A 13,717-nucleotide genomic window follows, 5' to 3' on the forward strand; every position below is an offset into this window, starting at 1 on the left:
TGAAGCACCATAGAGGCCTGTGCGTCCCAGCGGGGACTGTGTGATCTAGTTACCCACAGGCCTGTGGGGTGCTGAAGTAACAGAGATGCGTGTGCAACCCAGCAGGGACTGTGCCATCCAGTTACCCATGGGACCTGCGGGGTGCTGAAGCACCAGAGAGGCCTGTGTGACCCAGCAGCCCATAACATAAGCATAAAGGTGGGTCCCCAAAGGGACTATGCGATCCAATTACCCATGGGAACTGCAGGGTGCTGGGGCACCTGGAAGGCCTGTACAACCCATCTGTGCACAAGATAGGTATAGAGGAAGTGAAAAATGGAGGCAGAGAGAATAGAAGCTACCCAGACAATGTCCCAGATCCAAACAGGAATTACAACTAAAATAAAGACAAATCCTCAGAAAAAAGCAACAGAAAAGCAGCAGGACAGGACCACATAACCAGGGACATTGGTAGCATCTGCAGAGGCACAAGACGGTGGCGGGATGAGAGCCCAAGGAAAGCAGCAGTCTTCGCTATGAGCAGCACCCTTGGGGAATAAAGACCAAACCCTCTCTACATTGCAGAGAGGCAGTACAGAGCACTAAAATAGCCACAGCCACTCACCTGGGGGCTACGGCAGGAAAGGAGGGCAGAGAGGGCTGTAACACTGTGGGGACACCCAAAATTTGGAAGGCACTCAGAGTTTTTGCTGAGCTGCGTCCACAAAGAACAGTGGCCAGTGTGCTCCTTCCCAGAGCTGTGGGGAAAAGCAGCAGCCCCCACCCCCCAAGATATTCATCCTTTCCCAGGTACGGCAAAGTAATGCAAATTGAGGCTCATTAATAACCAGCATCTATCCTACCCTCTGGAAATCCTTTTATGCAGAACACCAAGGCTACATTTCAAGGCACTGAGTAACTGAGACTACTAGCTTCTAGGAAAAAGCTAGAGGATAACTGAACCTTTCCTGGGCTTACAAATCTACCCAGGAAAGTAAGACTTGACAGTGGTGTTTAACATGGGCCCACCCAGGCTCATCCAAACCCAGTAGAGGGAGCCACAAAATGCAGAACACCAACACCCACAGGGAAAATTTGGCAGGCTCCAAAACCCACTGAGATAGCCAAAATGGTGAAACAAAGAAACAAATCCCAAATGAAAGAACAAGACAACTCTATCGAAGATAAGATAAATGAAATGCAGCTAAGCAAATTATCAGAGGTAGAGTTCAGAGCCATGATCTTGAGGAAGCTCAACAGCATGAGTAAGGACATCAGCACCATGAGAAAAGATATAGAAACACTGAAAACCAACCAAGTAGAAATGAAGAATGACATAGCAGAAATTAAGAATACATTGAAAGGACTAACCAGCAGAGTAGAGGAAGCTGAGGACCAGATCAGTGAATTAGAAGAAAGGGTAGAAAAAAATCAACCAATCAGAAACCAAAAGAAAAAAACAATTAAAACAGGAAGATAGCTTAAGAGAACTGTGGGACACCTGGAAATGTAATAACATTCGCATCATAGGAGTCCCTGAAGAGGAAGAAAATGGGCAAGGATAAGAGAATATATATGAAGAAATAATGACAGAAAACTTTCCTAACTTGGTGTAGGAAAAAGGCATTCAAGTTTAAGAAGCACAGAGTACCCCAAGTAAGAAGAACCCAAACACGCCCACACCAAGACACATAGTAATTAAAATGCCAAAAATTAGAGACAAAGAGAGAATCCTAGAGGCAGCAAGAGATAAGCAACAGGTTACCTATAAAGGTAACCCCATAAGGCTGACTTCTGAACAGAAATACTACAGGCCAGAAGGGAGTGGCATGAAGTAATCAAGGTCATGAAAAACAAGGATCTGAATCCAAGACTACTTTACCCAGCAAGGCTATTATTCAAAACAGAAGGTCAAATAAAGAGCTTTCCAGACCAAAAATAAATAAATAATAAAAGGTTAAGGGAATATATTAACACCAAACCAGCTCTTCAAGATATGCTAAAAGAACTACTGTAATTAGTAGAAGAAATTGGAAGAAAAATAAAACCTCAATTAACAAAAATGGCAATAAATAAGTACATATCAATTATCACCTTAAATGTGAATGGTTTGAATGCTCTGACAGTAAGACACAGAGTAGCTGAGTGGAAAAGAAAGCACGACTCACATATATGTTGTTTACAATAGACCCACCTGACAACAAAAGACTCACATAGCTTGAAAGTGCAGGGATGGAATAAAATCTTTCAAGCAAACGGAAAGCAAAAAAAAAGCTGGGGTAGCTGTACTCATATCTGATAAAGTAGATTTCAAAATGAAGGCCATAACTAGAAACAAAGCCACTACATACTATTGAAAGGATCTATCCAAGAGGAAGATATAACCTTGATAAACATATATGCACCCAATATAGGAGCACCAACATATATTAAAAATCATTTGGAGGACTTCAAAGGAGAAATCCACAGCAATTCAATCATAGCAGGGGACTTCAACAACCTGCTGACATCACTGGATAGATCTTCTAGACAAATAATTAACAAGGAAACAGAGGCTCTAAATGAAGCACTGGAACAAATGAATTTAATAGATGTCTACAGAGAATTACACCCCAAAAAAGCAGAATTTACCGTCTTCTCAAGTGCACATGGGACATTCTCCAAGATAGACCCCATGTTAGGACACAAACTAAGTCTCTATAAGTTCAAGATTGAAATCATATCAAGCCTCTTCTCAGATCACAATGGCATGCAACTAGAAATCAATTGCAACAAGGACATGCAAAGACATTTGAAAACATGGAAGGCAAATAGCATATTAGTAAACAATGAATGGGTTACCATGGATTTCAAGGAAGGAATTTAAAACTTCCTGGAAACCAATGAAAATGAACACACAACAACACAAAATCTATGGGATGCTGCGAAAGCAGTTTTGAGAGGGAAGTTCATAGCACTAAAGGCCTACTTCAAGAAGCAAGAAAAATTTCTAATAGACGATCTAACCTCACAACTTAAAGAACTAGAATGCAAACAAAAAGAAAACCCCAGAGCAAGTAGATGGAAGGAAATAGTAAAGATCAGACCAGAAGTAAATGACATAGAGACCAAAAAACAATTCAAAGGATCAATGAAACAAAGAGCTGGTTCTTTGAAAAGATAAACAAGACTGATGGACCCTTAGGTAGACTCACCAAGAAACAAAAAGAGAGAACCCAAATACACAAAATCACAAATTAAAGAGGAGAAATAATAACTGACAACACAGAAATACAAAGGATTGTTAACAGATATTATGAACTATTATATGGCAAAAAAATCGACAATCTAAGTGAAATGGAAACATTTCTAAAAACACATACTCTCCCAAAACTGAACCAAGAAGAGATAGAAATCTTGAACAGACCAATAACAACAAAAGAAATTGAAGATGTAATCAAGACTCTCCCAGCAAAAAAAGAAACCCAGGCCCAGATGGCTTCACGAGGGAATTTTACCAAACATTCAAAGAAGAACTAATACCCATTCTCCTCAAACTACTTCAAAAAATTCAAGAAGAAGGAAGAATTCCAAACTTGTTTTATGAGGCCAGCATAACTCTAATTCCAAAACCAGAAAAAGAAAGAAACTACAAAGAAAGAAAACTACAGACCAACATCCCTGATAAACATGGATGCCAACATCCTGAACAAAATACTAGCAAATCGAATCCAGCAATACATCAAAAAAATTGTTCACCATGACCAAGTGGGATTAATCCCAGGGTTGCAAGGCTGGTACAATATCCACAAATCAATAAATGTGATACACCACATAAAACAAATGAAAGATAAAAATTATATGATCACATCAATAGACGCTGAAAAATCATTCAACAAAATCCAGCACCCATTTCTGATAAAAACGCTCAGCAATCTGGGAATAGAGGGATCAGATCTCCACATAATAAAGGCCATGTATGATAGACCTACATCCAAATCATACTCAATGGGCAAACACTAAAAGCATTTTTCTTAGGAACAGGAACAAGACAAGGATTCCCACTTTTGCCACTCTTTTTTCACATAGTACTGGAAATCTTTGCCACAGCAATCAGACAGGGATTAAAAATAAAAGGGATCTGAATAGGAAAGGAGGACGTGAAACTGTCATATTCACAGATGACATGATACTATATGAAGAAAACCCTAAATATACCATCAAAAATTTACTAGACTTAATAAATGAATTTGGAACAGTAGCAGGATACAACATTAACGTCAAGGAATTGATGGCATTCTTATACCCCAATAACTCACAGAAACTAAAAACAAAAACAAAAACAAAAACAAAACAATCCGATTACTATCGCGGCAAAAAAAATTAAGATACCTAGGAATAAACTTAACCAAAGAAATAAAGGATCTATTCACAGAAAACTACAGGTCATTGAAAAAAGAAAAAACAGAGGAAGATATACAAAAAGTGGAAGCACATACCTTCTTCATGAATTGGAAGAATTAACATCATTAAAATGTTCCTACTACCCAAAGCAATCTATAGATTCAATGCAATCCCCATCAAAATACCAACAACATACTTCAAAGAACTACAACGAATACTTCAAAAGTTCATATGAAACCAAAAAAGACCTCAAATAGCCACAGCAATCTTGAAAAAGAAGAACAAAGTAGGAGGGATCACATTACCAGATTTCAGGTTATACAACAAAGCCACTCTAATCAAAACAGCCCGGTACCAGCACAAGAACAGGCAGATAGATCAATGGAACACAATAGAGAACCCAGAAATGGACCCAAGGCAACATGCTCAATTAATATTTGACAAAAGTGGCAAGAGCATACAGTGGAGTAAAGACAGCCTCTTTAATAATAAATGGTGTTGGACAAATTGGACAGCTGCATGCAAAAAAAAAATGAAACTAGACCACTAACTTACACCATACACGAGAATAAACTCAACATGGATAAAAGACTTAAATGTGACTCATGAATCTCTAAAAATCCTGGAAGAAAATGTAGGTGAGAAAATTTCAGGCATCATACGCTTTGGAATTTTCACTTATACATCACCTAAGGCAACAGAAACAAAGGAGAAAATAAACACTTGGGACTACATCAAACTCAAAAGCTTCTGTACAGCGAAAGATACAATCATCAAAATGGAAAGGCTACCCACTGTATGGGAGAGCATAATTGTCAATGATATATCAGATAAGGGGTTAATTTCCAATATACAGAGAATGTTCATACAACTCAACAAAAGGAAGATACAGAACCCAATTAAAAAATGGGCAGAAAAACTAAATAGACACCTCTCCAAACTGGACATACAAATGGCTAAGAGACATATAAAGAAATGCTCAACATCACTAATCATCAGAGAGATGCAAATTAAAACAACAATGAGGTATCACCTCACACCTGCCAGAATGGCCATCATCAACCAATCATCAAACAACAAGTGTTGGCGAGGGTGTGGAGAAAAGGGGACTCTAATACACTGCTGGTGGCAATGCAGACTGGTGCAGCCACTATGGAAAATAACATGGTGTTTCCCAGTGATCCCACTTCTAGGAATATATCCTAAGAAGCCTGAGACACCAATCAGAAAAAATGTATGTACCCCTATGTTTATAGCAGCAATATTTACACAATCACTAACATCTGGAAACAGCCCAATTGTTCATCTATAGATGAGTGAATAAAAAAGCTGTGGTACATATACACAATGTAATACTATGCAGCTGTAAGAAAGAAAGATCTGTTATTCTTTGAGATGATATGGAAGGATCTGGAGAGTATTATTTTAAGTGAAACAAGCCAATCAGAGAAAGACAAATATCACATGATCTCGCTTATCTGTGAAATATAATGAACAAAACAAGCTGAGGAACAAAACAGACCCAGAGACATGGAAGTGGGGTGCAGACTGACAAACCTCAGAAGAGGTCTATTTGGGGGGAAGGAAGAGATAAACCACAGAACTTTTCGCATGTATGTGTAAACAAGGACAGGAACAACAATGCTGGGAATGGAATGGGAGGGGATGGGAGGAGGATGCAAATGGGGGAACAAGGGAAACATCTGTAACAAAAATAAAAAATAAATAAAAAGATTTATAGCAATTCCAATCAAAATCCTACCATGCTTTTTTGTAGAATTTGACAAAATGACCCTAAAATTTATATAAAACTAAAAAGGGCCTAAAACAGGTGAACTAATTTTGAAAAAGAGAGAAATTAAGTGGATAGACATTACTTGTTTTCAAGACTTACTATAAACACACAGTGTTCATGACTGGAGTATTTGTAAAAAGATAGACCTAGATCAATGAAACAATAGAAAACCCAAAAGTAGACCTACATATAAACAGTCAATTGATTTTTTCTGTTAAGTACTAACTTAACAGAAAAAGGAGTGTGCTTTCCACAAATGGATCTGGATTCTCAGATGAAAAAAAAATCAACATCAACACTTACCTAACACCATTCACACAAAAAAAAATTCACTTAAAATATATCATAAACTTTTAGAAACTAGAACCATACAATTCAGAATAAAATATAAGAGAATATCTTTGCAACCTTTATATAAGCAATGGTTTTTTTAAAAGTATAGGCCAAAAATGGAAAATAATTGATAAACTTGACTTTTAAAAATTAAAAATGTATGCTCATCAAACGATACCAGCAAACAACAACAACAAAATGAATAGGCAAGCAATACATTTGGAGAAATATTCACAATAGATATACCTGACAAAGGACTGAGTTTTGGAATATATGAATTGGAAATGAAGAATAAAAAACATAACCAACCAACGTTTATACTTCAGAGAGTAAATTATACAAAAAGCCAAGTTGTACATAAAAATGTACTAAATGTAATTATTCCTAAGAAAACTGGAAGTTAAAATAATAAAAAATATTGTTTTCCATTCTGTAAACAGCTAAAATCCAAAGACGACAACAAAATATTTGTGTGGATATAGAGCAAGTTGATTTTTCAAACACACTGGTAGGTGTAAAATAATACAAGCACTTTGGAGAATCTTTTGGCAGAAATACACTTAATAATTGACCAAGTAACTACATGCCTACATATTTTCACCCTTACAACATATTCATTCATGATATTTGAAAACTGGAAATGACCTTAAACAACCTAAAATGCATGAAGAGTAGAGTGTATGTACTACTGATACATGCAGCAATAAAGATGAACCTCAAAATACTGTCTGAGGTAAAAAAAAAAAAAAAAAAAAGAAACAGAAACAAAAATTATTGTGTATAATTCATTTATATGATTTTCAACAACAGGAAAAAATAATGTATGGTGATGAAAATTAAAAGGCAGTTGCCTCTGGGGAAAGGGAATAGATGGAATGGGGTTAAAGGTAAATTACTGGAATCTATCTACCTACCTACCTACCTATCTCATTAAAAGTCCAACTGCAGTTGGGCAACTTACAATTTAAGTAGATGCCATATAAAAGAAATGAATATAAAATCGGGATAATGCAATAATTTTGAAAAACTAAAATATGACCATTATTTCAAAGGGCTCATAGCTGAGCACAATTAAAGGAACAGAGGGAATCACTGAAGTTTTTGGTAGATAGAAAAGTAACAGCAAAAGTTATGTTAAATAATATTAAAGTATCAACATCCATAAAAACTATGTTGGAATAATATTAAGACATCAATATCCAAAGAATGATTAAAGGGAGTCAGACCATATATCTTTTTGAGGAAAAGTGAAGAGCCACAGCATCGCAAAGTTCCGTTCACCATGATGGCTATGCGGTCACCCAGGATGTCAGCTTCATCCATGTAGTGGGTGGTCAGTAAGATGGTACAGTTCCGTTTATACCGTTGAAGGAAATCCCAGGTGGCCCTCTTTGAGGCGGGGTCCATGCCAGCTGTGGGCTCATCAAGTATCACCACCTAGAGACCAGAAGAACAATTCCATGACCATAGTTAAACATTATATATTAGTACCACTAGGGTCTTACAGTCATGAGGCTTATTCTGTTTTTGCTATTTCAGTCACTTGTCCAACTGAGCTAAGATAATAAGTTTAGACTAAAATTGAATTAGGAATGCTAGATTGATTCCAAACCTATGACTGTTTTACACCAACAAAGTTGATAATGTGAATCCATCTGGGATTTGGGAGGCTCCTTTTAGAGTGTTAGGTACAAGTCTTGGGTTTGTGTCAGCTGTTTTGTGTGTGTGTGTGTGTGTGTGTGTGTGTGTGTGTGTGTGTGTGAGCTGTTTTTTTAGAACAGCTTCAGTGGGGATCCATTTTTAGCTTTTATTTTACTTTTACCTTGGAGTTCCCCATAAGTGCTATAATGATGGAGAGTATGCGCTTCATTCCTCCACTCAGTGACTTTGAAAATGCATTTCGCTTTTCTAGCAGGTTAAAAGCAGACAGTATACGCTCCTTTTCCATATGGTAAATTTTTCGAGGGATTCCTTTTATCTGGAAAAAGAAGGCAGAGTTCACATGGTGCTTCCAACTTCTTGCCAGAAACATGCTGCACCAGCTCTTTTCTTACATCATCGACACAACGTCTTCTTCCCTTTGCCTCTCTTTATGTTTAAAGAAAAATTCATCAAAAATAAATTTTTGAACTTTCTAAGAATAAAGATATTGATAGTAGGTAATCTACCTTAAGTACATAAATAGAGTGGGGAACAAAGGAATACATCTGTGGCTTACCACACCATAGAAATAAAGGTGTTCTGACACTGTCAAGTAATTAAACAATGAGTCCTTCTGGGGACACAAGCCCAAGCTTTTCCTGACCTGGACCATCTGCTTTGAGATAGCATATCCATTAACATAGGCCTCTCCTCTGGTAGCAGGATAGAGACCTAGAAGCAAGCAGAAGACAACAGGAACTTAGTTTTTGTGAAGGAACATGACAACAAACTGTTCATTAGCACCTCAACTTCAAAATATACTTATAGATTACTCATTATATCTCAGCACCTCATACCCATTAGAATGGCTGTTATCAGTAAGACAGGAAATAACGAATGTTGGAGAGGATGTGAAGAAAAGGAAACCCTCATACACTGCTGGTGGGAATGTAAATTGGTGCAGCGACTATGAAAAATCAGTATGGAGGTTTCTGAAAAAACAAAGGATAGAGCTACCATATGACCCAGCAATCTTCTTTCTGGGTATCTATCTGAAATTTTTGAAAACACTTTTTCATAAAGATGGACATATATGTTCACTGCAGCATTATTTACAATAGCCAACACATGGAAACAACCCAAGTGTTCTTCAATGTATGATTAAAGAAGGTATGTTACATATATAAACATGAAATATTACCATTTGCCACAACATGGATAGATCTTTAAAGTATTATGCTAAGTGAAGTAAATCACATGGAAAAAGACAAGAACCGTGTGATTACACTCATCTGTGGCATATAAAACAAAAAGGAACAAATTCATACATACAGACAACGGGATAATGGTTACAAGAGGAGAAGGGGAGTGGGGGGTGGATGAAGAAGGTAAAGGAAATCAAATATAAGGTGATGTACGGAGACTAGACTTCAGGTGGTAAGCACACGCTAGAGCATACAGTTGCATTATAAAGGTGTACACTTGAAATTTATGTTTTTATCCAATTTAGCCCAATAAATTTAATAAAAATGAAACTAATATTAAAACCCTCTCAAGCTTTAAGAAAAATCAATGCTTTTATGATATTAGTGGTATATTCAGAAGAGAGATATTTTTTCTATAGTTTTAAATTTTTATTTTGCAAAAATCCAAACCTACAGAAAAGTTGCAATAAGAATACAATAAATTCTCTTATATGCTCCACCTAAAAAAGAAAAATTAGTAATATCTCACACAAAGAAAAATTCTAGAAAATATCAATTGTTATCTTTGGAGTAAAGAGATTAGAAATAATTTTTTATTTTTTGTTTCATTAACTGTATGTTCAACTTTTCAACTTTACTAATGAATAAAAATCACTCAGGTAATAAAAACACTAAAAAGTTTGTTCAAATAGAACAATCCAGCATTGACAACATTTACGAATTATGTTATAAATTGTGTCCTGCCCTAGACTAGAGTAGATGCTTTTAAAACTGAAAATTTTATTTAACAATAAAACTATTATTATTAAAAATTTTAAATTTTAGTTGGAGCAGGTAACACATAATAACCTAAAATAGTTTTTTAAAATTTACCTAACATTTTATCCATTACTGTGATAATTATTTATGTTTAATGGGGAAAATATCACTTTAAACCAGATGATGCCTTAATCCCACTTTAAAAACACACACTACCAAGAGGATAACTGTGTTCAGAGTTGTCCATTACAACATGAGTGACCATATGTCCCAAATCACCCCTGTTGTCCTGCAGTCCTATCCATTATTGTATTTCAGATGTTCTCATTTTTATTAATGTATTCTAATTTTAGATGCATTAAAATGAAACTCTTTGGCTCATCACCCCCCCCCCCCCCCCCATTGACTTCTAGTCTCTGTCATGGACCTTTCATTCCTGATTTTAGTAATTTCAGTCATCTCTGTTTTTCTCCTGGTCAGTATAGCTAAAGGTTTGTCCATTTTTTATTGATATTTTCAAAGAACCAAACATTTGGTTTCATTAATTCTATTTTTTCCTTCCTCTACTTGCTCTGGGTTTAGTTTGCTTTTCTTTTTTGAATACGTTAAGGTAAAAGTTTAGATTGCTTAGTTGAGAACTTTCTTTTTCTAACGTAGGTATTTACAGCTTCTAAGCACTGCTTCAGCGCATCTCATACATTTCGTATGTTATGCCTTCATTTTCATTCATGTCAAAGTATTTCCTAATTTTCTCTGTGACTTCTTCTTTCACCACGGTATTTAGAAATGATTTTAATTTCCAAAATTTTTTGAACTTCCAAATTTTCTTTGTTAATTTATAATTTCCATCATTATAATTCAGAAATGTTCCTGTGTGTCATTGCAGTCTTTTAAAGTCATTGAGGCTTGTTCTAATCCTGCCATATGTCTATCCTGGCACCATGCATTGATACTGCAATATTATTGACTATATTTTCTATGCTGTACCTTACATTCCCATGACTATTCTATAACTACTAATACAAATGTCTCAATCCTGTCACCTTTTTGACCCAGTTCCCCAAACCCTGTCACCTCTGGCAACCATTGGGCTTTTTACCTCCTAGATTAAGTTTATTCCGATGTATTTTATTTTTTCATACAAATGTAAATGGGTTTTTCCTCTTCGTTTTTCTGAGAGTTTATTATTGGAGTATAAAAATGCCATTTCTGGATATTTAATTTATATCCTGCTACTTTCCTGAATTTATTTATCAGTTCTAGTAGTTCTTTTCATGAAATTTTTAGGGTTCTCAATACACAGTATAATGTTGTCTACAAATAATGACATTTTACTTCTTCCTTTCAATGTAGATGCATTTTCTTTCTTCCTCTTCTCTGACTACTGTGGCTAGGACTTCCAGTACTATATTGAAAAAGAGTGGTAAAAGCAAATATCCCTGTCTTGTTCCTGATCTTAAGGTAAAGGTCTTTAATTTTTCCCAACTGAGGATAATGTTCGCTGTGCGTATTCATACATGGCTTTAATTATGTTGAGTTGTGTTCCCTCTATTTCCACTCTGTTGAGAGTTTTAATCATAAATGGGTGCTGGGCTTTGTCAAATTTTTCCCCAATCTACTGATAGGGAGTATATCACATTAATTGATTTGCACATATTGTTTCAACCTTCCATCCCAGGAATAAATCCATGTTCAATGTATTGATGGATTTAGTTGGCTAATATATTGTTGAGGATTTTTGTATCTGTTTTCATCAGGGATGCTAGCCTATAATTTTCTTTTTGTAGTGTCTTTATCCGGTTTTAAAATTAGGATAATGCTGGCTTCATAAAATGAACTTGGGAGTCATCCCTCCACTTGAGTTTTTTAGACTAGTTTGAGAAGGATAGGTGTTAGCTCTTCTTTGAATGTTTGGTATAATTCACCTGTGAAGGCATCTGGTCCAGGACTTTTGTTTGTTGGAAGTTTGTTTGTTTGTTTATTTATTTATTGCCACCCTAGCTTTATTTTGTGTTTCCATTTTCATGAAATATCTTTTTTATTTCTTTACTTTCAGTCTGTATACCTTTCCATCTGAAGTGAGTCTCTTGTAGAAGCACATGTAAAGGTATTTAAAAAAATTTTTTTTTTTATTATAGATGTTCCTGCTTTTTCTCCCATTGACACCCCCCACCCCGCCCTGTCCCCAGCATTGTTGTCTATGTCCATTGGTTACACATACATGTATATAAGTTATGTGGTTTATCTCTTCCCTCCCCCCACCATCGCCTCTTCTGAGGTTTGTCAGTCTATACCCTACGTCTATGTCTCTGGGTCTATTTTGTTTATCAGTTTGTTTTGTTCATTATATTCCACAATTAAGTGAAATCATGTGATATTTGTCTTTCTCTGATTTGCTTGTTTTGCTTAGGATAATACTCTCCAGGTCTCTGCATGTTGTCTCAAAGGATAAGAGATTATTCTTTCTAATAGGTGCATAATGCTCCATTGTGTATATGTACCACAGCGTTTTTATCCACTCATCTATTGATGGACAATTGGGCTGCCAGATTAGTGATTATAAATAGTGCTGCTATAAACATAGGGGTACATATACTCTTTCTGACTGGTGTTATAGGCTTCTTGGGGTATATTCTTAGAAGTGAGATCACTGAGACAAATGTCATTTCAATTTTTTATTTTTTGAAGAAACAACATATTATTTTCCATAGTGGCTGCACTGGTCTGAATTCACACCAGCAGTGTACTAGAGTCCCCTTTTCTCCACACCCTTACCAGCACTTGTTGTTTGATGATTTGTTGATGGCAGCCATTCTGGCAGGTGTGAGGTGATACCTCATAGTTGTTTTAATTTGCATCTCTCTGTTGATTAGTGATGTTGAGCATTTTGTCATTTGTATGTCCTTTTTGGAGAGGTTTCTATTCAGGTCCTCTGCTCATTTTTTAATTGGGTTCTTTGTCTTCATTTTGTTGAGTTGTATGAGTACTTTATATATTGTGGATATTAATCCCTTATCTGATGTATCATTGGCATTATTCTCTCCCATATAATGGGTTCCCTTTCCATTTTGATGGTTGTTTTGCTGTGCAGAAGCGTTTTAGTTTGATGTAGTCCCATGTGTTCATTTTCTCCTTTGTTTCTCTTGCCTAAGGTGGTGTATCAGTGAAAACTCTGCTGCATATGATGTCTGAAATTTTGTTGCCTACAGTTTCTTTTAGGATTTTTATGGATTCATGAGTCACATTTAAGTCTTTTATCCATTTTGAGTTTATTATGTAGGGTGTAAGTTGATGGTCTAGTTTCATTTTTTTTTTTTTTTTTTTGCATGTAGCTGTCCAATTTTCCCAACACTATTTATTGAAGAGGCTGTCTTTACTCCACTGTATGCTCTTGCCACCTCTGTCAAATATTAATTCAGCATATTGCCTCGGGTCCATTTCTCAGTTCTCTGTTCTGTTCCATAGATCTATATGCTGGTTCTTGTGTCAGTACCAAGCTGAGCTGATTACAGTGGCTTTGTAGTATAACCTGATATCCGGTATTGTGATCCCACCTACTTTGTCCTACTTATCTAGATTGCTGTGGATATTTGTGTTATTTTTTGGTTCCATATGAACTTTT

At 36.0% G+C, this 13,717-nt stretch overlaps 1 protein-coding gene across 1 annotated transcript in view; it reads right to left on the bottom strand.

The window, feature by feature from the left end:
• The window catches only part of LOC118642185 (ATP-binding cassette sub-family A member 3-like), a 223,145-nt gene that overhangs the window by 107,147 nt on the left and 102,281 nt on the right, over positions 1-13,717 (bottom strand). The window contains exons 13-15 of the mRNA XM_036279777.1: positions 8,709-8,863; positions 8,313-8,468; positions 7,717-7,927 (exon numbers count right to left, since the gene is read on the bottom strand). Coding sequence (XP_036135670.1) covers positions 7,717-7,927; positions 8,313-8,468; positions 8,709-8,863 — 522 coding nt within the window. The remainder of the gene's footprint in view (positions 1-7,716; positions 7,928-8,312; positions 8,469-8,708; positions 8,864-13,717) is intronic.

Source organism: Molossus molossus, unplaced genomic scaffold, assembly GCF_014108415.1.
Source record: "Molossus molossus isolate mMolMol1 unplaced genomic scaffold, mMolMol1.p scaffold_m16_p_3, whole genome shotgun sequence".
Lineage (NCBI taxonomy): Eukaryota > Metazoa > Chordata > Mammalia > Chiroptera > Molossidae > Molossus > Molossus molossus.